This window comes from Pseudorasbora parva, chromosome 5 (genome assembly GCF_024679245.1).
Source record: "Pseudorasbora parva isolate DD20220531a chromosome 5, ASM2467924v1, whole genome shotgun sequence".
Taxonomy (NCBI): domain Eukaryota; kingdom Metazoa; phylum Chordata; class Actinopteri; order Cypriniformes; family Gobionidae; genus Pseudorasbora; species Pseudorasbora parva.
Genome location: NC_090176.1, coordinates 38541881 through 38565602, shown reverse-complemented (window position 1 = coordinate 38565602; position 23722 = coordinate 38541881). Strand labels below are relative to the sequence as shown.

General features: G+C 36.3%; 1 protein-coding gene across 13 annotated transcripts in view; it reads right to left on the bottom strand.

The window, feature by feature from the left end:
- The window catches only part of lrp1bb (low density lipoprotein receptor-related protein 1Bb), a 442399-nt gene that overhangs the window by 46551 nt on the left and 372126 nt on the right, over window positions 1-23722 (bottom strand). For all 13 annotated transcript variants that reach the window (XM_067444216.1, XM_067444217.1, XM_067444225.1 and 10 more), the window contains 10 exons: window positions 23622-23707; window positions 18850-18972; window positions 9763-9944; window positions 9367-9566; window positions 8894-9082; window positions 8583-8731; window positions 8396-8489; window positions 3586-3702; window positions 2953-3072; window positions 885-1004 (listed from right to left, as the gene is read on the bottom strand). In XM_067444216.1, coding sequence (XP_067300317.1) covers window positions 885-1004; window positions 2953-3072; window positions 3586-3702; window positions 8396-8489; window positions 8583-8731; window positions 8894-9082; window positions 9367-9566; window positions 9763-9944; window positions 18850-18972; window positions 23622-23707 — 1380 coding nt within the window. The remainder of the gene's footprint in view (window positions 1-884; window positions 1005-2952; window positions 3073-3585; window positions 3703-8395; window positions 8490-8582; window positions 8732-8893; window positions 9083-9366; window positions 9567-9762; window positions 9945-18849; window positions 18973-23621; window positions 23708-23722) is intronic.

Here is a 23722-nt window from a genome sequence, read left to right as displayed (position 1 = left end):
AATACATTCAAATACTTTTTTATTAGTGGTTCAACAAAAATATCATGCAGCACAACTGTTTACAGGATTGATAATTATAAGAAATGTTTCTTGAGCACCAAATATTATAAAGATTTCTGAAGGGCCATGTAACAATGAAGAATGATAATGACAGGAATAAATTATATTACAAAACATATTAAAATACATTTTTATTTTATTTTAAACTGTAATAATATTTCACAGTTTTACTTTTTTTACTGTATTTTTTTAATAAAATGAATGCAGCCTTGGTATGCAGCCTCATAAAAGACTTCTTAAAAAAAAAAAAATAATAATAAAGAATTCTGCCTATGTATTGTGTTCCAAATCTGTCATTTATGAGGGTACAATTCAACTAGGATTCTGTCATAGAAGATATTTGCCTGTAGAGACATCTAGGTGAACCTCTGAAGTATATCTCAATATTTTCAATATAGATAAAAATGAGTGATACTAATAAAATGAGGTACACGGTTCGCTTGTTCAATATAGAGGATAGAAAATTATTTTCAGCTAATTATGTCCGGCGAACCCTCAGGAATTGTTTTGCTTGTGCATCGGCACTTTAAATGTCTGGAACACATAGCCGAGGAAGAATGCAATATGTGCGGCCACCGCTGATGTGCCACTGTCAAACTAAATCAGGCATTCAGGCAACAAAACAGGCCCAGGGGAATTGTTACAAGCCACAGCTAATAAAAGCAGAGTGGCTCATGATTAAAGTTGGCCTCACTTCATCAGAGAGAGAGAGAAGACTGCGGGAGCACACAGAATTGACATTAGCCCCAATCAGACTTTCAGACGGGCCTGCGCGTGTGGCTGACCAGGGCTCTGATTTGTGAATAATAACGGTGGCCACTCACCACAATTGGCCTCGTCAGAGCCGTCAGCACAGTCCGGGTCCTCATCGCACACCCAGAGCTTTGAGATGCAATGCATGGTGGCCTTGCACTGGAACTGGTCTGGAGAACATGTGCTCTCAGCTGAAATAATAACACAGAGAGGAAATAGCGGGATATTTACAATGCCAGTGAAAAGCTATTGTAAGAGGTAGATGGTTTTTTGGGGGTGGGGGGCTCCCTTGCGATAAAAATTACTCAAGTATCAAAAGTAAAAGTAAATGCATTATTTTATTATTGTTGTATGAATGCACACTGTGCCATCATGGTGGTTTAAGCTTTCTTGCTCCATCTGATATGCTAGCATACAACTACCGTGGACTCATTTAAATACTTACATGTTTAAAAGTTACAAAGCTCTTATCAAAGTCGAAATCATACAAGAAAATAAAGGTTTCTACATTATTAGGTCAACTATGTTTTTGCTTACTAACTAACATCATTGTCGAACTTTACCTACTTTACCTTTGCCTAATTTTGATTTAGGTTTAGTCATAGCATTTTAACTAAAATGCTATTTAGCTTTAATCAAATTTTAGGTAAGTCATTTGTTTTAGTTTAGTTTTAGTCAACTAAATATAAGATTTAGTATTTTATTATATCAAATCAACTAAAATTCAGTATTTGTGCTTTGTTGTCTGAAAGGCAGGTTTCTGTGTGCGCATCCAAATTGACTTGAGCTCTTTCGTGTCGTCGCCTTTTTCCAGACTTATCCACAAGTCTGCTCTTCTCTTTCTCTGTGCGCATCTCATGCACACTGTAAAAAATTATTTAGCAAAAAAGTTACCTGGTTGCCTTAAAATGTTGAGTTCATTGAAAATAAAATGTTGAGTTAATACATGAAATTTTTTTGAGATTTGACAACCTTTATTAAAATATTATTAAAATATTTTGTAAGCATATTGGGTAATTGTGTGTGTTTTATTTCTGATGACGCAGTGAAACATGCCAAATTGTGCTATTTTCATGATTTATCAATTTTTTTATGTGGTTCAGATACAATAATATTTTGAGTTTCTATTTATTAAACAAATTTCCTTCATTGTATCAACTCAATTTTTTTATTTCAATAAGCTGAAATTTTTAAGGCAACCAGGTTACTTACTTTTTTAAGTTAAACCAACAAAAACCAACAAACATTTTTTAAAGTGCAGGACATCAGTTCTGACTGGATCTCTTCCCAAATCATCCCTCGCTAACATTTGTCTCATTATAGATTTTTGACATAGTGTTTGTCAATTAAAAAACAAAGTCTTTTTATTTATAAAAAATATCATAGACGGACATAATTCATCAACAAAATGAACACTGGTTTATACAGAAACTTTAGCTCTAAAAGCACAGACATTTCAAGCTTTCACCAGAAATTAAAAGTTTAGATACCTTTTAGTAATTACTGATGGGCTGTCTAAAAAAAAAATTGTGTTTTTTAGAAGAAAAAAAAAATCCACTGACTTTCAAAGCGGTTAGAAATGACTTTCTACTTCAAGGACCTTAATAGAAATGTAGAGGAGTAAAAAGTATAATATTTGTCTTTTAAATGTAGTGGAGTAAAAGTAATACATTTCCAGAAAAAATAAGTATTAAAATAAAAAGTATTATCTTTTATATAAAATAAAAGTATTATTATATACTAAAGTAAAGTTCTACTCAAGCACTACTCAAGTAAATGTTCTTTGTTACCGTCCGCCTCCGGAAAAAGCATTAAAGAAATAGATTTTCTAAAAATGAAAATGTATACACATTCCCACCCCAGGTGACTCGATTTCTCACTGACAAGTTGTTACAAGTTGTTACGGAGAGTAAAGCCCCTTTCTCTCTTAATACCTAATCTCCTAACCAGCCAACTCATGTGGTGAGATAAAAGCCAGTTTTAGTTCTGAGATTTGTCAGTCTGGATCATCAAATTCACTGGGGAAAATTTGGCAAAGTTTGAACAGTTCTGTCACAACACCTTTTCGTTTACGAGAATGAGGCCCGTCATTGTTAAATGTTTAATGAAGGGAGCAGAAAGTGTCAGGGCTTTGCTTACGGCAGTCTGTCTCATCCTCGCCATCCCCGCAATCGTCCTGTCCATTGCAACGGAGATTTAATGGTATACACTTCTGCTTTCGGGTGCACTTGAACTGGCCTGACAGACAGATGTATGTATCTGCAAATGGGGGGAGACATTATAGTGAGAAAACCTGTTAGAGGCATCATCATGGTGGCTCATCAATATTCTGGTCATATTTGGTTGCTTCAAAATGCATCGGGACACAATAAGAATAAAACTGACATGAAAGAGGAACAATATAATTTGTATTAAAAGCACTAAACGTCTTGAATCTTAAATCCATGTTGGTCCAATACATCCCGATTACGATCGTTAAATGACAAAACACCGTGTACTCTTTTCTAATACTTCTAAAGTGGATATCGATCGTTTGATAGCAGCAAGAGTCTGTATAATTGAAAATTCAGAGACAGCTGAGCTAAAGAAGATTTGCTGCTGATGAAAATTCCAGGCAGATTTTTCTCGTTCGTGCATGCCACGTACTTCACAGGAACCGAATTCTACAAGGGAGACCCGGTAGCCTCACACAGAGAGAAAAAGCAATGGATCTGTCAATAAGAACATGGCATTTAAGAACAGCGTTCGTACATTATGTATTATTTTGCTCACCACAGTTGGCCTCATCTGAGTTGTCCCCGCAGTCATTCTCTCCATCGCAGATGAAGGGAGGTAAAGCACAAAGGCCAGTGCCACACTGAAAACGCCCAGGCTGGCATTTAAATTCCGCTGCAAAAATGATGATTAACAGTGAACTCCAGAGGATTCAAAGCAATTTTGCGCATAGGTGTGTTTTAAACCCGAATTGCGTGAGGTTGACTGAAATGTGCGTGTCAACCCACATTCCATTATTTCTCTAAAAGTACTTCTACAATATGTGATGCCCCCTGCCCTTTATCAAACAACAGAGGTTCCACCTATTAACAGCAGCCATTGGCAGCCTGTCATTTTCTGTTTGTATTGCTCAAGTAAATCACCAAGCCTAAAAACAAGCTCACTGGGAAACAAAAATGAAAGAACAAAGGTTCATCCTCCTGCACAACTTAAAGGTCAGTCTGGCGTGAAGCAGTAAACTCGATCATCTTCACACTCTCTATAAAAACACTGGCATGTGGTGCAATCAGGGGCCATTATAACTGACTGCCCTCTTATAGTCTACTAAACGCTAGACAACGAGAAGAGGCTTAGTCAACCAAAATTGTATCAGTTAGTCGGACTCTACAGGAAGTGGCGAAGTCGCACAGTATGTAACATGTTCGCCTATTATCCATTAACCTTAAACACTGCTTATCATTTAAAACATGTAAGTAACTTAGCTGCTCGCTCTACGTAATGTTAATCTAGATAAATGTGTGCTATTATTAGGTGCATATCCGCATGTTTGTGCAGAGCACGTCATAAATACTACTACTTTGCATATAATTTATATATATATATATATATATATATATATATATATATATATATATATATATATACAGTCTTGTTCAAAATAATAGCAGTACAATGTGACTAACCAGAATAATCAAGGTTTTTAGTATATTTTTTATTGCTACGTGGCAAACAAGTTACCAGTAGGTTCAGTAGATTGTCAGAAAACAAACAAGACCCAGCATTCATGATATGCACGCTCTTAAGGCTGTGCAATTGGGCAATTAGTTGAAAGGGGTGTGTTCAAAAAAATAGCAGTGTCTACCTTTGACTGTACAAACTCAAAACTATTTTGTACAAACATTTTTTTTTTCTGGGATTAAGCAATCCTGTGAATCACTAAACTAATATTTAGTTGTATGACCACAGTTTTTTAAAACTGCTTGACATCTGTGTGGCATGGAGTCAACCAACTTGTGGCACCTCTCAGCTGTTATTCCACTCCATGATTCTTTAACAACATTCCACAATTCATTCACATTTCTTGGTTTTGCTTCAGAAACAGCATTTTTGATATCACCCCACAAGTTCTCAATTGGATTAAGGTCTGGAGATTGGGCTGGCCACTCCATAACATTAATTTTGTTGGTTTGGAACCAACACTTTGCCCGTTTACTAGTGTGTTTTGGGTCATTGTCTTGTTGAAACAACCGTTTCAAGGGCATGTCCTCTTCAGCATAGGGCAACATGACCTCTTCAAGTATTTTAACATATGCAAACTGATCCATGATCCCTGGTAAGCGATAAATAGGCCCAACACCATAGTAGGAGAAACATGCCCATATCATGATGCTTGCACCTCCATGCTTCACTGTCTTCACTGTGTACTGTGGCTTGAATTCAGAGTTTGGGGGTCGTCTCACAAACTGCCTGTGGCCCTTGGACCCAAAAAGAACAATTTTACTCTCATCAGTCCACAAAATGTTCCTCCATTTCTCTTTAGGCCAATTGATGTGTTCTTTGGCAAATTGTAACCTCTTCTGCACATGCCGTTTTTTTAACAGAGGGACTTTGCGGGGGATTCTTGAAAATAGATTAGCTTCACACAGACGTCTTCTAACTGTCACAGTACTTACAGGTAACTCCAGACTGTCTTTGATCATCCTGGAGGTGATCATTGGCTGAGCCTTTGCCATTCTGGTTATTCTTCTATCCATTTTGATGGTTGTCTTCCGTTTTCTTCCACGTCTCTCTGGTTTTGCTCTCCATTTTAAGGCATTGGAGATCATTTTAGCTGAACAGCCTATCATTTTTTGCACCTCTTTATAGGTTTTCCCCTCTCTAATCAACTTTTTAATCAAAGTACGCTGTTCTTCTGAACAATGTCTTGAATGACCCATTTTCCTCAGCTTTCAAATGCATGTTCAACAAGTGTTGGCTTCATCCTTAAATAGGGGCCACCTGATTCACACCTGTTTCTTCACAAAATTGATGACCTCAGTGATTGAATGCCACACTGCTATTTTTTTGAACACACCCCTTTCAACTAATTGCCCAATTGCACAGACTTAAGAGCGTGCATATTATGAATGCTGGGTCTCATTTGTTTTCTGAGAATCTACTGAACCTACTGGTAACTTGTTTGCCACGTAGCAATAAAAAATATACTAAAAACCTTGATTATTCTGGTTAGTCACATTGTACTGCTATTATTTTGAACAAGACTGTATATACACACACACATATATATGAGGAACACACACATTCCTCACACACATATAAGGAATTTGCCTCACAGACATATATCTATATAAAGCTTGGAATGTCTACTTTTAAACACACCAATTCTAATTGAAAACAAACACTTTCTGATTACGTAATCTGTATGAAAGGAGCATTTCTCTCTAAAGGTGCGTCCACTTTTGTGGAGATGGTGAGTCAGCATCTTCAACTTAATCTTTGCAGCAGACACTGACTCAGATGCCACTAGTTTATTAATAAATAATCTCAATGTCTCCATGATATTTTTTCCAACACATTCATAATCATTACTTTTGCAATGCTTTGTGGCAAGCTGTATGCGTGTTATATATATATATATATATATATATATATATATATATATATATATATATATATATATATATATATATATATATATATATATATATATATATATATATATATTATATATTAGGGATGCAACAATACAGTTCAATACATACCTTGGTTTTAACCACGGTTTTTTGGTTCGGTTCGTTTTTTTTGTGCTATTCTTAGGCAACAGGAACAGAAAAAGGTTAATGAGAAAATGTTTTTATTGCAATACTCTTTCTTTATTTTACTTAAAAGACTTGAACACTTTTAGGCTACTTAAACTTAAAACTTTACCTAAAAACCCTTGTACACATTCCCAGTGTATTGTATAATATAAAATAAATATATATAAAGATTTACAGTGGTAGCTCAGAGATGTACAGTAGCATTTAAGTATGAAATTGAATGAATAAATGTAGGCTTAAATTAAAACTACATAGTCTTTAATATACAACATTAATAAAAAACTACTGTATTAAAGATTTTTTTTATTAACATCATTTTAGAGGTGAACTGTCCCTTTAAGGACATGCAGTTCACTAGGCTGCTGCTGTCAATTGAAGACCTGCTCACATCTCATATATAGACGCACGCGATTTTACTTTCACTATTTGACAGTATTAGCGCAGTAAGACTGTCCAGTAATCACGTGTGTTTGAAAGACGTTTAGTGCGCGCGCTCAATGCAAAACAGTGCATGTATTGTACAGTCCGTGCCTTGACGGTTAATAATTTCATTCGTGTGCGTGCATGCATGAAATGTTTAACCGGTAAGTCTTTAAAAAGCGGCTAACACCCCGTAAATTTTGTGCATATGATTGTATATTTGCTCAAATCAGCACGTAGACTCACAGACACACTCAAAAAGAGCCAAAATAAACTGAGAGGAATATTTCAAGGTGTATATAATTAACTAAATGCAAAACCGAAAAAAACGCAATTCACCAGCACGTATTGAACCCTGTGAGTGCCGTACCAAACGGTTCAATATTATATTGAGTATTGTGACATCCCAGGTTCAATATGGTTGAGCATTCCCTCCAATATGTATTGGGTAAATAAATTAATATAAATGTGCCATTAGTAGACTAATGGCTTAAATGAGCAACTAGTCAACAAGAACAACACTTGTTTTGGAAATTAACCACTATATTTTGTTCTGTGACTGTCATCTGCTTTAAACAATGACTTTAGTAGTGGCAAAGTAATGGAAGTAGCAATAATCATACATCTGAGGATTATTGAAAAGAAAAGTAGGACATGGACTTGGTTTTTTTGATTGAATATAGGCAGATCTGAATGTGAGAAAGGGGCGGACAAAATTATTAAAGAAGCCGGCATACATCACTCACGAAACTCACGTTTTATCAAAAGACCAAAATTCAAAGGTCACTAATAATGTCAAAAAACAAAGTAAATAAATAAATAAATGAAAAAGTATATGCATAAATGAATCAATACTATTTCATGCTGACTTTAAGACTAAGCTGAAGTTTCTGCCAAACAGTTGTTTTGAACGAACATGTAAGCGATAAACTTTAATCCAACATGGCTTGTGTTCATCTTCCAGTTTTGGCCTTTTAAGCAAATCACTAAATCACATAATGTAATTATTATCCATGACCCATGTAAGAGAGCTGAGGAGCTTACAGGAAGTTTTCTACCGTGAGAAACAGAAGAAAAACAAAGTTGTCTGAAGTGTGACAAAAACGCAATAATGCTGACATTTCTGGAAAGATTATTTTTAAGCTGGTCTCATATGAGTGTAACCGTGGCAACTAGGCATATAAAACAGAGCCATACTTGTAAAGAGATAATATTATGTGCCCCATGCACTTTACGGATTGTTCTTAAACCCTTGGTTATGACACCACATGAATATTACAGACAGTTCAAAGCAAAAAACAACAGTGCAGCCAGTGTAGGTTGGGTAACATTGTAAGCAAAGCACTCACGACAATCCGCAGGCTCATCAGACCCATCACCGCAGTCGTCTACTGTATCACATTTCCACCAGAATGGGATGCACTCATCTGTTCCACAGCGGAACTGAAAAAGGTCAATCAGTTGTGGGTTACACAAACTGGAACAATCCTTGTAGTTACGACTAATGGCATGGAATCATCATTTTGGCATACAGACCTGGCTGGCTGTGCAGTTGGATAGGCATGTCTTATTATCAGCGGCCAAGTAGAAGTTAGTTGGGCAGGCACACTTGTGACCTCCACCAGGAGAAAGTAAACACAAGTGACTACAACCTCCATTGGCCACTTGACATTGGTGTTTGGGGACTGTAAAAATGGGATAGAAATGCCTTGTTTCAAAATAGTTCATTTTAAAGGAATTGTTACACAGATCTTGCCATATTGTAAGTAATCCATAATAATGAAAACATTTTCATTTTGGGAAAACCAAGTTAAAAATTAATATACTATATTTGAAACAGTGTCTACCTTCAGGCTGGCGCAGTGGGTGGTAGACAATGACAGACTTAATGGCTTGCCATGAATTTAGGAGCTCGACAGCATTAGCACCGGTGGTCTTATGAGCTCGGCGGAGAGATTTGGACTTCCCGTCGGTCCAATAAATGAAGTCCTCGAACAGTGTGAGCCCCATCACACCCTGGATGTGGTCATGAGGTACTGAGGTAGAGAGCATCATACCATGCAACATTATTAAAAATGTATTACTGCATATATAAGTGATTTAATCATAATCATTATCCAACAACTTTAAAATTCACTGTTCTCAAGTTAAATTTGTAAATGTAAGTACAGTGACATATCTTTGGTTTTTGTTTTGCTCATGCAACGCATGTATACACCGTTAAAAGGCTTTGTTGAACTTTCTTTTATCCAATTCTGCCTTGTTATAGCCTAGCAATCCAATACATGAAAAATGAACAAAATTACAACTCATTTTGTACCCCGGTGCCTCTGAGAACCGTCCATGTTGGCGAAAAGGATGTGATTATCATCAGCCCAGTAGATTCTCTTGTTTGTGTAGTCAATAGTTAGAGCTGAGGGGGTGTAGATCTCTTTGTTCACAATAATGCTATGGCCTTGGCCGTCCATGCCAACTCGACCGACGTGAGGGTTTTCACAGCAGTCGATCCAGAACACATACCTGAGGGACAGAAAGTGACCCATCATACAACACGAGACACAATCTCATCACAGTTGTTTTAAACAGAGAATAGCTTTTTCCCCATTGTTCTGGGGGACTATGCATTCATTCTTCTTGTGACAAAATGAAGCCTCCCTGGACTGATGGTGAAAAGTAGAAAGGATACTGTGCAAATTTGAAAAGGAAGCAGTTGTACCCGGTTTGAGCATCCAGAGCCAAGTCCGTGGGGTTCTTCAGGCCAGAGCTTACTAAGACAGTGGGGTATAAACCATTGGATTTGGACACTTCCAGCGTCTTTCTCTCCACGTCACACCAGTACAAGTTCTTTCCAATCCAATCGACAGCCAGTGCACTTGGCACAGCTGTTCGGTGAACAATCTAATAAAGCAAACAAGTGGTAGTCAGATCACTCACTATAATCTTATCACATAATATTGCTGTAATGTAGAAGTAGGATTATAGGATTATAGTGTTGGTGTTAAGAAAATAAGACTTTGAAGTAATAGTTGGAAAACTGGAAAACTGTCATTATTTACACAATCTAGTATCGTTTCCAACATTTATGTCAGTGGAACAAAAGTCAAAATTGAGTTAGAGGACTCACACCTCTTTTTCATGCAAGTATAATAAAGAGGGACTTTCAAGCTTCAAAACAGGACACAAATCACCATAAAAATGTCTTTAAAGTTATCCATCCGATGCACTGTATTTTAAGTCAGCTTTGTGTAAGTAAAAGACTGAAATGTAGCTAGAGTTAGTGAGTTGAACTCAAGAACCAGATCAATCTGACTCATGAATGAATTATTATGAGCAGTGTAAACTGAATAGTGATTCACTGAAAAGATGCAAATCAGAGGAATGATTTGTTCCAGAAGGATGACTTTTAATTATGACGTCTGCGTCATTTATGGAATGTTTAATTCTTAAACCAAGAAAGAAGTTAAGATAAATTCTAAGAAGTTCGTAAGAATGTTCCTAAGTGCAATTCTTGAAGAATTATAAGAAATTAAGAATATAATATTTTCCAAATATTTTCTTTAGAACGTCTTAATTTTTTACTTGACAAGAAAATGTATATTGTTATTTGTTGTTATTTTAATGAAAGGCGGGTTTTGCTGAAGACTCGCTGAATGAGAAACACCTCAAACCCATCTTTCTGTGCTGCCTGCAGATTACTGTAGATATCATAATAAGTGTGTAGACTATTTTCGTTGTTACTGTCTGAATAAACTATTCCTTTTAACGAGTTATTGCAGGGGTTTTCAAACTTTATGATGCCAAGGAACCCCAAATATGAATTTTATGAGGGATTTTATGAATTTTATTTTGCCCTAAATTGGTCATCTTGTGCTGGTCACGCCTAGTGGGCAGAAGTACCACCCCTGTGTTTACAACGCACAAATGTGAAAATACAAATGCCCTTTGGCAAAAAGAGGTACAACAACAATGTCAGGCAATTTTGAAGTTTTTTTTGTTGTTGTTGCTAAAGGGCGTTCATCCGCCTATGTCTAGTGTGACCTTTCTGGCGTGATTATGTAATCTGATGACTGATCGTTTCACTAGATAAGACCCTATTACCTAGATGGGATCATGCAGAGCCCTCTGAAGCTCTTTGAAACTGCATTGATTTGGACCTTCAACCCATTGGTTGCCATCAAAGTCCATTATGTGGAGAAAGATCCTGGAATGTTTTCCTCAAAAAATGTAATTTACTTTCGACTGAAGAAACAAAAGACCTAAACACCTTGGATGAGATGGGCGTGAGTAAAATATCAGGAAATTTTCATCTTGAAGGGAATGGCTTGAAATCGGCTATTCTTAATGGTGGATGTATAAACCTGAAAAAGCACATTTTCAATTCAAAATGTATTAATAAGTAACTTTCAAAAAACATATGTAATCAGCTTAAATGCTGCATAAAGATTTCTGCCTTACAGTCCTAGTGAGCAAGATAAAGGGGACTGAAGTGAGAAAAAAAAACAACTCACTAGAAACATACAATTCTGGAAAGTATGCAGATGAAGTAAAAAAGAGAGAAACATTTAAAATAGAAAAGAGTTAGAATGTTCGGTAGACTTTAACCATTTTTGCATTCTTTTTATTCTCAGAAATTGTCTGGGGACCCATTAGAACCTTCTGGAGGACCCCTGGGGGCCCACTGACCCCAGTTTGAAAACCCCTGAGTTATTATATTTGTTTGGTATAGTGCTTAATGCTAATATTCCATTGCATACTTATGAAACACAAACTTTGCTGTCAAAATGGCGATGCTTGCAATCTGTCACTGCAAGACATGACATGCTTTGAGATGCTCTCTATCATCGTCATCTGACTGGGCATATGCTGCCATGCCAAGTGACAAGACCGCCCCTTTTGCAGTAATTTCAGCAAAGCTGAGCTTGAAAAATTCTCTGAAATGTCAATGATTGAGAAACATTTCCCCAATCAGGAAAGTGCCTCCAGATGAGAGGTTGAGAGGAAACATTAATATTCTGAGTGGGAAAGAAAGAGTTTCTGGTATTCTAGTGATCTGGTCCAGCACTGATTTGAAAGATTGTGTTGTGTGGAAATGAAGGCTAACTCGTTTAAAATGTCAACATTTGAATATATCAACATCAAATGCACAAAATGCCATGATGAAAGATTCTCAGAATAGCTGCAATTTATACGTATTCATACCCCATTCACATTTTATGTTAAAATACTTTAAATTAAAAAAAAAATTCTCCCACATCAACTACTGTACATACATACACTATAATGACAAAGCAAAAAATAGATTTAACAAACGCACGCACACACACACACGCACACGCACACGCACACGCACACGCACACGCACACGCACACGCAGGTATTGCTGTAAAAACTCTAAATCTTTGCAGTGTGTTTGTGATGATAAGAAATGTCACAGCAAACACACAGGCGTCGTGATTTACTATCTAACAGGGGACCTGAGTCAGTGTGTGTGTAACATAATCACTATTCAATAATGACCTGCAATTAATACATTAGAGAGCCATTTCTGCTTGATTTAACCCTTTAAACTCAGTTATTGCTGTAAAAACTCTAAATCTTTGCAGTGTGTTTGTGATGATAAGAAATGTCACAGCAAACACACAGGCGTCGTGATTTACTATCTAACAGGGGACCTGAGTGAGTGTGTGTGTAACATAATCACTATTCAATAATGACCTGCAATTAATACATTAGAGAGCTATTTCTGCTTGATTTAACCCTTTAAACTCAGGTATTGCTGTTAAAACTCTAAATCTTTACAGTGTGTTTATGATGATAAGAAATGTCACAGCAAACACACAGGCGTCGTGATTTACTATCTAACAGGGGACCTGATTCATTTTGTTAAACATAAATAAATCAAAAGTGGTTAGTTTAAAAAGCTCATAAATGTATAAGGTGGTAACATGGGCCTTTTATATGGGCCAAAAGTCACACATTATTTTTACAAATACTTGGCTAAAATAAAATGTTTTTAATAATGTCTATGTTAACACTTCTAATAATGTCTATGTTAGAACTTTAGATGCAAAAGTTGTCCCATTTACCGTACCTTTTTTTTTGATAAATAAAATAATGCATTATTTTTCAATAATTATAGGCCACTATCATTAAAATGTTATTATATATATATATATATATATATATATATATATATATATATATATATATATATATATATATATATATATATATATATATATATATATATATATATATATATATACAGAAACAAAAAATATTTACAAAAGCATTGAATGAGATCCCTTTATAATTTAATAAAGTTTTTTTAATCGTTTTTTCTTGGATCCTGTAGTATTTAATTTTAAAGTAATGCAAAGTTTGAAACTAGTCAGGGTGTTTAGTAAAGAGATATAATCTATATCATGTTTGTTCCTTTAGTAAGCAGTCTGTTAAACAGCAGCTCTAGAGTCAGAGGACAGCAGGCCATTCAAACAATAGAGGAGTGTGTGTGTTTGTGAACGACGTGTGTTTAAGGGCTATTACAGTTCCTGCTCCAGCCTACAGGGGAGCTGCTGAGCATGGCCTTAAACACTCACACACTCTTAGGTCCCCTCTTGGTCAAAATTTTTAAAAATTCACCAGAGTGTTGTTTCTTGATTTTAACATGATTTAAACACACACACCTGTAGGTCCTTACTTGGTCAAACATTTAAAAAATCACCAGAGCATTTCTTTAGTGTTTTACTTCCTTTTCACATGATTTAAAGCATGACCAACAGGGGACTTGAAAAATGTCCCCTCTTGGCTCAGAGGTCCCCTGTTGGTGAGTGTGTAACGACGCCAAGGTCCCCTGTTAGATAGGTAGACAAGTACACGCACACGCACACACACACACACACACACACACACACACACACACACACACACACACACACACACACACACACACACACACACACACACACACACTACCCATCACAGGAAACATGCTGCATTTTTACTTTCTCAAAAAAACATCATTTAGTATGTTTTTAAGGCCATTTGAATTATGGGGACATTTGATATGTCCTCATAAACCACATTTATAGAGTAATACCAGTGTAATACCCATGTAGTTATACAAATTTGTGTCCTCATAAACCACATAAACAGGCTCACACACACACACACACACACACACACACACACACACACACACACACACACACACACAGTAAACAATTGCATTGCATTAGTATTCATACCCTTTTTTGGGAGACTTGAAATTTAGATCAGTGCTACTGAATGTGTATGATTTGGAAAGGCACACACCTCTCAATAAAAGGTTCTAAAAGTTGAAAATGCATATTAGAGCAAAAGTCAAAGCTAGGAGGTCAAAAGACCTTCATGCTTAGAGACAATATTGTGTCAAGAGTGTCAAGACACAGATCTAGAAAAGACTACAAAAACAGTGTTGTTCACGGTAGAAGGCTTCCTCTAAGCATTTCAGCCCTCTAACTTTAGTCATGAATATTAATTATATTATGTGATCTTTTGATTTGCTGAAAGGCCAAAACTGGAAGATGAGCACAAGCCATGTTGGATTAAAGTTTGTCGCTTGCATGTTCATTCAAAACTGTTTGGCAGAAGTCAGCATGAAATAATAATACTCACCATTTATTTTCTAAATGCATGCTATTGATCTTATTTGTAAACTGCACTGAAGGTTGACAGAAGCATGTAGCCTCCATAAACCTTCATGGAAGAAGTTTGGAACAACCAGGACTCCTAGAGCTGGCCTCATTGCCAAAACTGAGCAATCAATGAAGAACGACCTTAGTTAGAATGGTGACCAAAAAGCTGACGGTCACTACAGTTGAGATCCATGACCATATATGGAGATTGAAAAAACTTACAGGAGGACACACATCACTCCACCACTCTGGACTTTAATCTAGCAGTGTGGCTAGATTGAAGCCTCTCCTCAGTGAAGACACATACACAGAAAACAAACAAATATGGAATTTACAAAAAACACCTAAAGGACTCTCAGACTGTGAGAAACAAGATTCTCTGTACTGATGAACCTCATTTCCAAGCATCATGTCTGGAAGAAATCAGACACTGCTCCTTACCAGCCCAACAGTAAAGTATGCTGGTAGCAGCATCATGCTGTGGGGGTATCTTTTTAGTGGTAGTGACTGAGGGACTCGTCAGAGTAGAAAGAAATCTTAACGCATCAAAATATATTGTAGCAATAGCCTTAATAAAAACCTAGTCCGGAGCATTCAGAACCTCGGACTGGGCAGAAGGTTTACCTTCAAACAGAACAATGACCCTAAGCACACAGTGAAGACAATGCAAGAGTGGTTTATGGACAACTCTGTGAATGTCCTTGAGTGGCCCAGCCAAAGCCTGGTCAATCATCACTGGCAAAATCTAAAAATGGCTGTCACCAATGGTCCCCATCCAACCTGACAGAGCTTGAAAGGATCTGAGGAGCAGAATGGGAGAAATTGCCAATTGAATGAAATTGCCAAAAATTTGAGGCTGTAAAAGTGTTTTGACTAAGGGGGTTAAGGGTACAAATACTTATGCAATGTACTTATTTCAGTTTTTCCTTTTTAATACATTTGCAAAGTTGTCACAAATCAGATTTTTTTCTTTTTCATTATGGTGTATAAAGTGTAGATTGATGTGAAAAAAGTTATTTAAAGAAGTTTAAAGCTACACTGTGTGATATTTTCCCCCATCTAGCGGTGTAAAGGTATATGACCATACAGTGAATATTAGTTTCTGTTCCTCTCAATTCTGATTTTGTTTTAACTCCTACGGTGGCCGATTTAGTCAAATATTAACATGGCGATCCCCCTCTTCACATTCGACACGTGCCACTAAGAGTTAAAATGCGAAAGGCAAAGCTTGAATTTATGTGTATGTCCCTCTTTGGCTAATGTACTTTCAAGATAGAGGAGCAACATGGCGACCGGCATTCAAACCCTCACCTGTATGTATTTTCAATGGCATATTATAAACTTACCAGAATACTTTATTACTTGAAAGAAGTAAATATACATTAATGAGCACATATATTTTTGAAAGAACTAAGTGTTTTTAGCTGAGAATAAACTAAAAAAGTTACACAGTGTAGCTTTAACATAAGTGAAAAAAGGGGGGTTGAATACTTTCGCAGGGCACTGTAAATATGCATCCCTTAAAGGCATACCTCGGGTCTTTATCAACCCAGGTCTTTTACCTAACCCTAACCCATTCACTACCCTCTCCTTAAAGGGCTAGTTCACCCAAAAATTAAATTGATGTCATTAATGACTCACCCTAATATCGTTCCACAACCGTAAGACCAGTTTAAGATATTTTATATTTTAGTCCCAGAGCATATGCAGTCTATGCCCACTTTACTGTCCATGTTCAGAAATGTAATAAAACATCATCAAAGTAGTCCATATGTGACATCAGTTGGTTAATTAGAGTCTCTTGAAGCATCGAAAATACATTTTGGTCCAAAAATAACAAAAACAATAATATGATTTTATTCAGCATTGTCTTCTCTTCCGTGTTCCTCAAAAAAAAAAAAAAAAAAAGAATCAAACGGCCATGATTTAATGAATCGATCAATGATTTGGATCACCAATGTCATGTGATTTCATCAGTTTGGATCGCGTGTCAAACTGTCAAATTGCTGAAATCACGTGACATAGGCGATCTGAATCATTGATCGATTCATTGATTCATGGCGGTTTGATTCTTTTTTTATTTGGACAATGCAGTAGTGTAGTGTACCAGCTGAGTTGATGCGATTATAAAATTAACTGACTCGTAGCATCATATATATATATATATATATATATATATATATATATATATATATATATATATATATATATATATATATATACACGCTACGAGTCAGTTAATTTGATAATATATATAAAATGTCGGCTTTCTAATTTTTTTGTAAAAAGTGAACTGTATGTAAACATTTATTAGTGTCACTGTCACTTGATGTGGATGTGGTGAAGAAGCTGTCAGTGATCAAAATATTGTTTTTAAAGATGCTGGAAACTTTAGTTTTGAAAATATGGTTGAAAATACAAGCCAGATGATGTGCTCTGACGATGACAGTGAACCCTTTCATGTTACATAAGTATCCAAATATGCTTCATTTTATTCTTTTGTAATGGCTATTAAAATATCAGCAAAGGTTTATACTATTGTGGCAGTTACAGATCCATCTGTGCTAAATATAGTTCAGTGTCGAAAATTCATGCATTTAAGGGATATATTTGTGTGTGTATATGCATGACAGCTAAAAGCACTTTTACATTTGACTTTACTGAAGGATTTTTGTCATGGCATGTGATTACCAACTTAGATATAGTATTCACATACACAGAGCCAAAAGGATCACCTAAATAATTAAAAGCAGCTTGTAGTAGTTCAGCATGCTAACTAATGAGGCCATATACAATAGCATATCAACTTTGTCCCATTACACATTATTAGACAAAATCCCTTATTGAATCACACCAAAGGCATTGCCTGAGGCATCATGCCAAACGTGCTCCTGTGCAAGAGTAAATCATCAGATTACAGTGATCAAACACATGGTGCTAGAGTCAGAAAAAAGCTGATTATGTAGTAATAAATATGCACACATGATACATTGATGATGTATCACAATTTACACAATTTACACAAGTAATACACAATTTTCCATTAGAAGTACAAAGATGATAAATAATCAGAGACAACAGCAGAACAACGTACAGTCAGCTATTCGTTATTTCAAAATAAACCAATTCAAGGTAATAAAAGTGGGCTTTTGATGACCACGTGACTATATTATCTCTTACTTACTGCACATGCTTCAAACTGAAGGAACAGGCAATGCTATAATTATGGATACTGTATGGGGAGCTAAGACAACATACAAAGTCAAAAAATAAACAGACAGTGCAAACTAAAACTACACAGACATATACATGTAAAGAACAGTATTTCCAATAAAGCCAGGATGTGTAAAAGTGTAAACAGTGTACATAAATGATTAAATAGCAAGAATACTGTACTCAAATGCAGCAGCAACAAAGGAATTCAAGGTACACAGAAACTCAAGGTAGAATGGTAAAAAGTGAGTCCATCATTATGTTTCCAAATTCCACGTTGTGTTTAGAATAGATGCTTTTATGTCAAAGTCAGTTTATTGTCATGTCTCTCCAACATAGTGGGAGAAGAAAATAATACTGCGTCTCAATGTCACTAAATAATGTATTAGCCTTCTAAAATCATCAATTAAATTGTCCTTTCACAAAGGAGCTGCATCATTATATCCCCTGTGAATGATGGGTAAAGGTCTCCTACCCAATCTAAACTTATTGTACCAGCTTGCATCGTCTCTGTTTCCAAAATTCTGAAGATTACACCCACAAATGCTAATGAATTTCAAATGGCTTTAGCTTGTGCTGAGCAGGGGTGATAAATCAGGAGGGGGCAACACTGTGTAATGAAGCCAAATGAGGCTCTTGGCCCCTGCAATGAAGCTAATGAGATGGGGAAAAGTGTTGCTCAGCAGGTACACGGCAGAGATGTGCATCTAAGCTAACCATGTGACCTTAATGAGTCCCTCAAATAATGCTAAAATGAGCATTTATATTTATGGCTGTATGACTACAGATGCTGACTTCAGACCTCTTCATCGCATCTCTGTTGCTAACATGCCATATAACAGTTAGTCCATACGTAATCACGTAATTTTTAGTCCTTGGTTACCCACCTTAATTACATGAGAAATCAGACGTACCTTGAGGTCACTGCCGTTAAGGCGAATTCTGTTTATCCTCCGGCCGCTGGGTCTGCTGGAGTCAATCCAGTAAATGAACTCCTTCTTGTAGTCAAAATCTAAGCTGATAATGTTGTTAAGGCCCTACAGAAGTCACAAGGAAACACAACATAGAGGTAATAGAGGTGAGTTAAGTAACGACACGAGATGGACTGCACAACAAATGTGACTGTTAGCACAGTCAGCATGATTTATTAGCTGGGTAAAGGCCGCAGTCAGCACGCATAGATCAACTATGCAGGACAAAAAAAGAAAGAGATGTTGCACGTTTGTTCTGCTATTCAATTAGCTGGAGGGCTTAATTAGCCACTTCCGCGTACGCTTGTCTCGACAGGATCTGGCAAGGATGTACTACAGATATGAAGCATACAGAGCATTCATTTCTTTTGATGTTTCTTCATCGTATTGATTTTAGAAGAGGACGCGGCGTGCGGTGGATGCACGTGGATGCTGGCTTCAGAATCCAGGGAAGCAGTTCAGAGAGCCTTCAGAGGGAATGCTGAGGGTACATTCGTTACTGTCATGTTCACGTCAGGCTGCTGTCACTCAGTCTACTGCTCACTAGGGCACCCCCCCTCCCCTTTGAACACTTCATCACGGCTGTTAAGATCGGGTGACGGGCATGATGACAGATGAAGAAATGCTCTTATACCCCCATCAGATCATCAGCACAGTGAGACCTGCAATGACCTTTAGCCTTCTTTTTGTGGCCAGAAACTCTAGTTATCCCAGGGCTACAAAAAGTTATGTCTTTTGACATCAGTGAAAACACGAATAGGACAAATACGGGTCAAATAGGTCCAAAAGGGTCAAATAGGTTGGGTGTAGCAGTAAGGTACAGAGGAAATATTATCTGTAATTATAGGGCTGTAACACAAATTCCTTTTAACGGCACTAAATTTATTAATGCGTGATTAACATTTTCACATTTTCTGTTTGATCCGTGCGCCCATAGTTGGAGAAATCGAGAGCAGCCATAGACATCAAAAATGCAGCAGCAAACATTAATAGGGAAAGAAAAGGGTTCACATTAATATTACTATTCTAAACCAAAAGTGCAGTTATTGCCTACAAGCTACCATATTTTCTGTTTAACTTTTAGACTCCAGGTCAAAAGAAAAGTGCGTTTTTACACTGAACATTCTCTGCAAGATGAGCGCGACGCAACGCAAACTCACTCTCGCTCAAATCCAAGGTAAATCCTTAACGCCATCACCACTTAAAATACATGTTTTTATTGAACTAAATACATTACAATCTGCTTATTTTCTGAACAAGAGCGCTCCCAAGTCTGTGTTTCTCACAATGTTCAATTGCATCGTGGCACAGTTAGGCACACACACAACAAAATACTGGCAGTTCAATAGGGAACACGCATCTCTTAAAGGGGCCGCACTATATTCCTACTCGTGGACCTCCTCCAGGTATGGTATATATATATATATATATATATACCACTGTCAAGAGTATGCCAAACCAACGGGTGCCAATAAAACACTAAAATGTTATTGCTGGTTCCGGTTCTGATGCAACAAGCCAAAATCTCCCGTTTCACTGTCCACACTGCAACCAGAGTTTCTAAAAATGCTCACCCTGGCAGGAGTTTTCAAAAAAATTTGTTATCCGGAGTATCTGGATATCCGGATACTGCGTTTGCGTGTGGACGAACTACCAAACCGCAAAGAAAATGCTGTGTTTTTAAAAAAAACACCCGTGGTTGTGTAGATACCGTCTATTTAACTAACCATAGCTGCTTTTACCTGATAATACAGAAAATACAGAAAAAAACAGCAATACTCTAAATTATCATTTTAATAGATTTTAAAATGTAATTTATTTATATCATGGCAAAGCGGAAGTTCAGTAGCCATTACTCCATCCATTCACAAATCATTCTAATGTGCTGATTTGGTGAAAGAACCTGATTATTTTCAATCTCGAAAACATGAAAAGAAATTAAAAGAAAACCTAAAACAATAGCATTTATTTGAAATCTACTGTCACAAGGTAAAAGTCTTCATTGTCACTTTGATTAATTTAATGTATCGTTGCTGGATAAATACTAATAAAAGAGCCTCATTAGAGGAAAGTATGTTAAACTTACAACAGAATTTGTCAGTTCACTAGTCCATATAAATAGTAATATGAACTGCAGATTATCAATATTAAAATTGCTACAGTGTTCGTCTTGTTGTCAGGCCGGGTGCTTTCTATGATGTATATGTTTTCCTTAGTAGAAGTAAGATGATAAAAAATAAGCAGGATACTGTACAGTCAGCCAGTAATTATTGCTAAATAAACCTATTCGGGGTGATAAAAGTGGGCTTCTAAAGACCAGGGGACTGTATATTATCTCTTACTTACTGCACAGGTCATGCTTCAAACTGAAGGATGCTTTAATTATGGATACTGTATGGCAGATCAAAAAATAGATAACTAGCATTCGACAGAGCAAACGAGATCATGCACTATGCTATTATGAGGTCAACAAAGACTTCCGTTGTTAGGAAGAGGCCACAGGGTCCACTCTTATATAAGTGCAAAAGCTTTCCTCCCTTCACTCTTATTAAACAAAATTGAATAAATGAAACTGAATGATTGCTGATGAGACTACTCCATAGAGGAAAGAGTTTTCTGAGAGCCCTATAGACATTCCCCTGGATGACAGCCTCAATTGGTATGAATAATGTAATGAGCGCAAAATTGAGGAAACTCACATTTCACTAAGAATCATTATTTCGATGGTAATGACTATAGGCCTCTAACGACACCAGCTGTAGATAATAGCGTAGAGAAACTCAACTTGCTACACCAGGCCAATCAGAAGTTATATATAAAGTCAAAATGACATTTCATAGAGCCATTCATAATGTGTGCCAACCGTGTTGTCAGATAAGCTGTTAAATATGCAAAAGAATAAAAAAGAAGACTTTTCATCTCGGCAAACAAATTACTGCCTGTGATGTAGAATGTCAAAGTAAAGGCTATGATATTTCATGTATTTTGCTTGACAGGCTATCTGGATTTTATTTTTATTTATTTTTCAATAGCCTACGACCAGACAGATGATAAATATAATGAGGATGTCCCGATCCGATCTACATCATCAGTTTTGTGCAGATACTGGCCCAGAACGCTAGATCAGAGATCAGAGGGGAGAAAAAATATGATCCGATACCTATCTAACACGAACCATGGGAAAATCTATCTTAAACCATCGCCTAAATGCTTGGATATTAGCATTTCCCTTGCTACGACTAGGGTTGCCACCCGTCCCGTGGAATCTTCCCGTATTTACAAGCAAAAGGATTTGTCGCGTATTTTACATATCCACACATAGTTCAATAAACATAAGGATTTTGAAGAGTGGAGAATACTGATGGCAAATATAAAGAAATCAATTTCTCAATAAGTAATATATAAGCTCATTTGTGTGTGAACTATCCCTTTAAAGGGCACCAAATAGGCTACTAAAGAGTTCCTTAGAAATAAGTCAAATAATCATATGTTAAATGAATATACAATGTGTTCTGTTGCAAGTTCTAATAATGTACTTGAGCTCATGTTTTCTCATGGTTTGTTGTTGAGCTTTTAAGTTGTCATTGTTTAAATAATTCATGATTAATTCTTTGTTGGTGTCCATAATGCCGTTTTGGGGGGTGTCCCTAATTTTGGCTTCTTACTTTCCATTTATTTTATTATTATTATTATTATTATTATTATTATTATTATTATATATTTTATTATTATTATTATTATTATTATTAGTTCAAGAATAAAATAAAAATATTGGATTGATATTGGAGTCGTCAAATAGCCAAAGCTGTGGCATCGGTATCAGAAGTGAAAAAGTGGTATCGGGACATCCCTAAATATTATGCATATATACTATATACAACTATTTAGTGACAGCAAAATGCACTGAGAAAACGGCAAAATAAAAAAAACACTTATTTTGAATCATTACAGAATTATGTTTGTTTTCTCTTTTTTCTTATTTGTAACACTTTTCTTTTTCTCATTTTGAATTCATATTGGCTGTGTAATTGAAGGTGTGGCCTTTTTCATTATTAAAAGCTGTAAGTACTCTCCCTATTATTTATGAGTTGTTTTTAAATTTGCTGATACTTTTTCTTTTGTTGTAAGCCTCAGGAAGAACATGTTGCAATGATGCAAGTTTGAGAAATCTACAGAATTCATATGTTTTTCTTTTTGAGTTTATATAATATTTACTTAAAACTCATTCAAAGTTTTGAAACTGAAAGAAATAGTTTGTTTCGCATTGACCTGTCTTTCAGAAATGCTATAATATGTAATATTACAATCTTAAAAAGGCAAAATATCAATCAGTCAACCTGGCTGATATAATAACTGACATTAAATGTAAAAGGTAAAAGAGTTTCTCACTTTCAAGACCAGCAATGGATTGTTTTTAATTCTTCCATGTGACATTCCATCCCAGCCAAGAGACTAGTTAATGACTTCAATTAGTGTTTTCAAAGGGCATAGGAGACAACAGACACTGTGTTATCACAGCTGTGTCACCACAGCTTAATTGGTCCTCCATTAGGCTTTTACAAACACAGCAGTTCTATCTTATGATCTGGTCTCTGAAGTCCAGTAACAATTTCATGTAGCGGTACAGCCTCGGCTGGGCAGATTACATGGGCAACCTTTCAATATAAAAAAGGGAGAAGTGTAATTAGAAAAAAACAGTTGACATAGAGCTTTACCTGTTTCAGGAGAGTGTAATTGGATCCATCAACACTTAATTTTCTGATTTCATGAAGATCAGCAAGTATAAGAAAGGGTTCTTCAGCTGTGAGAAACATAA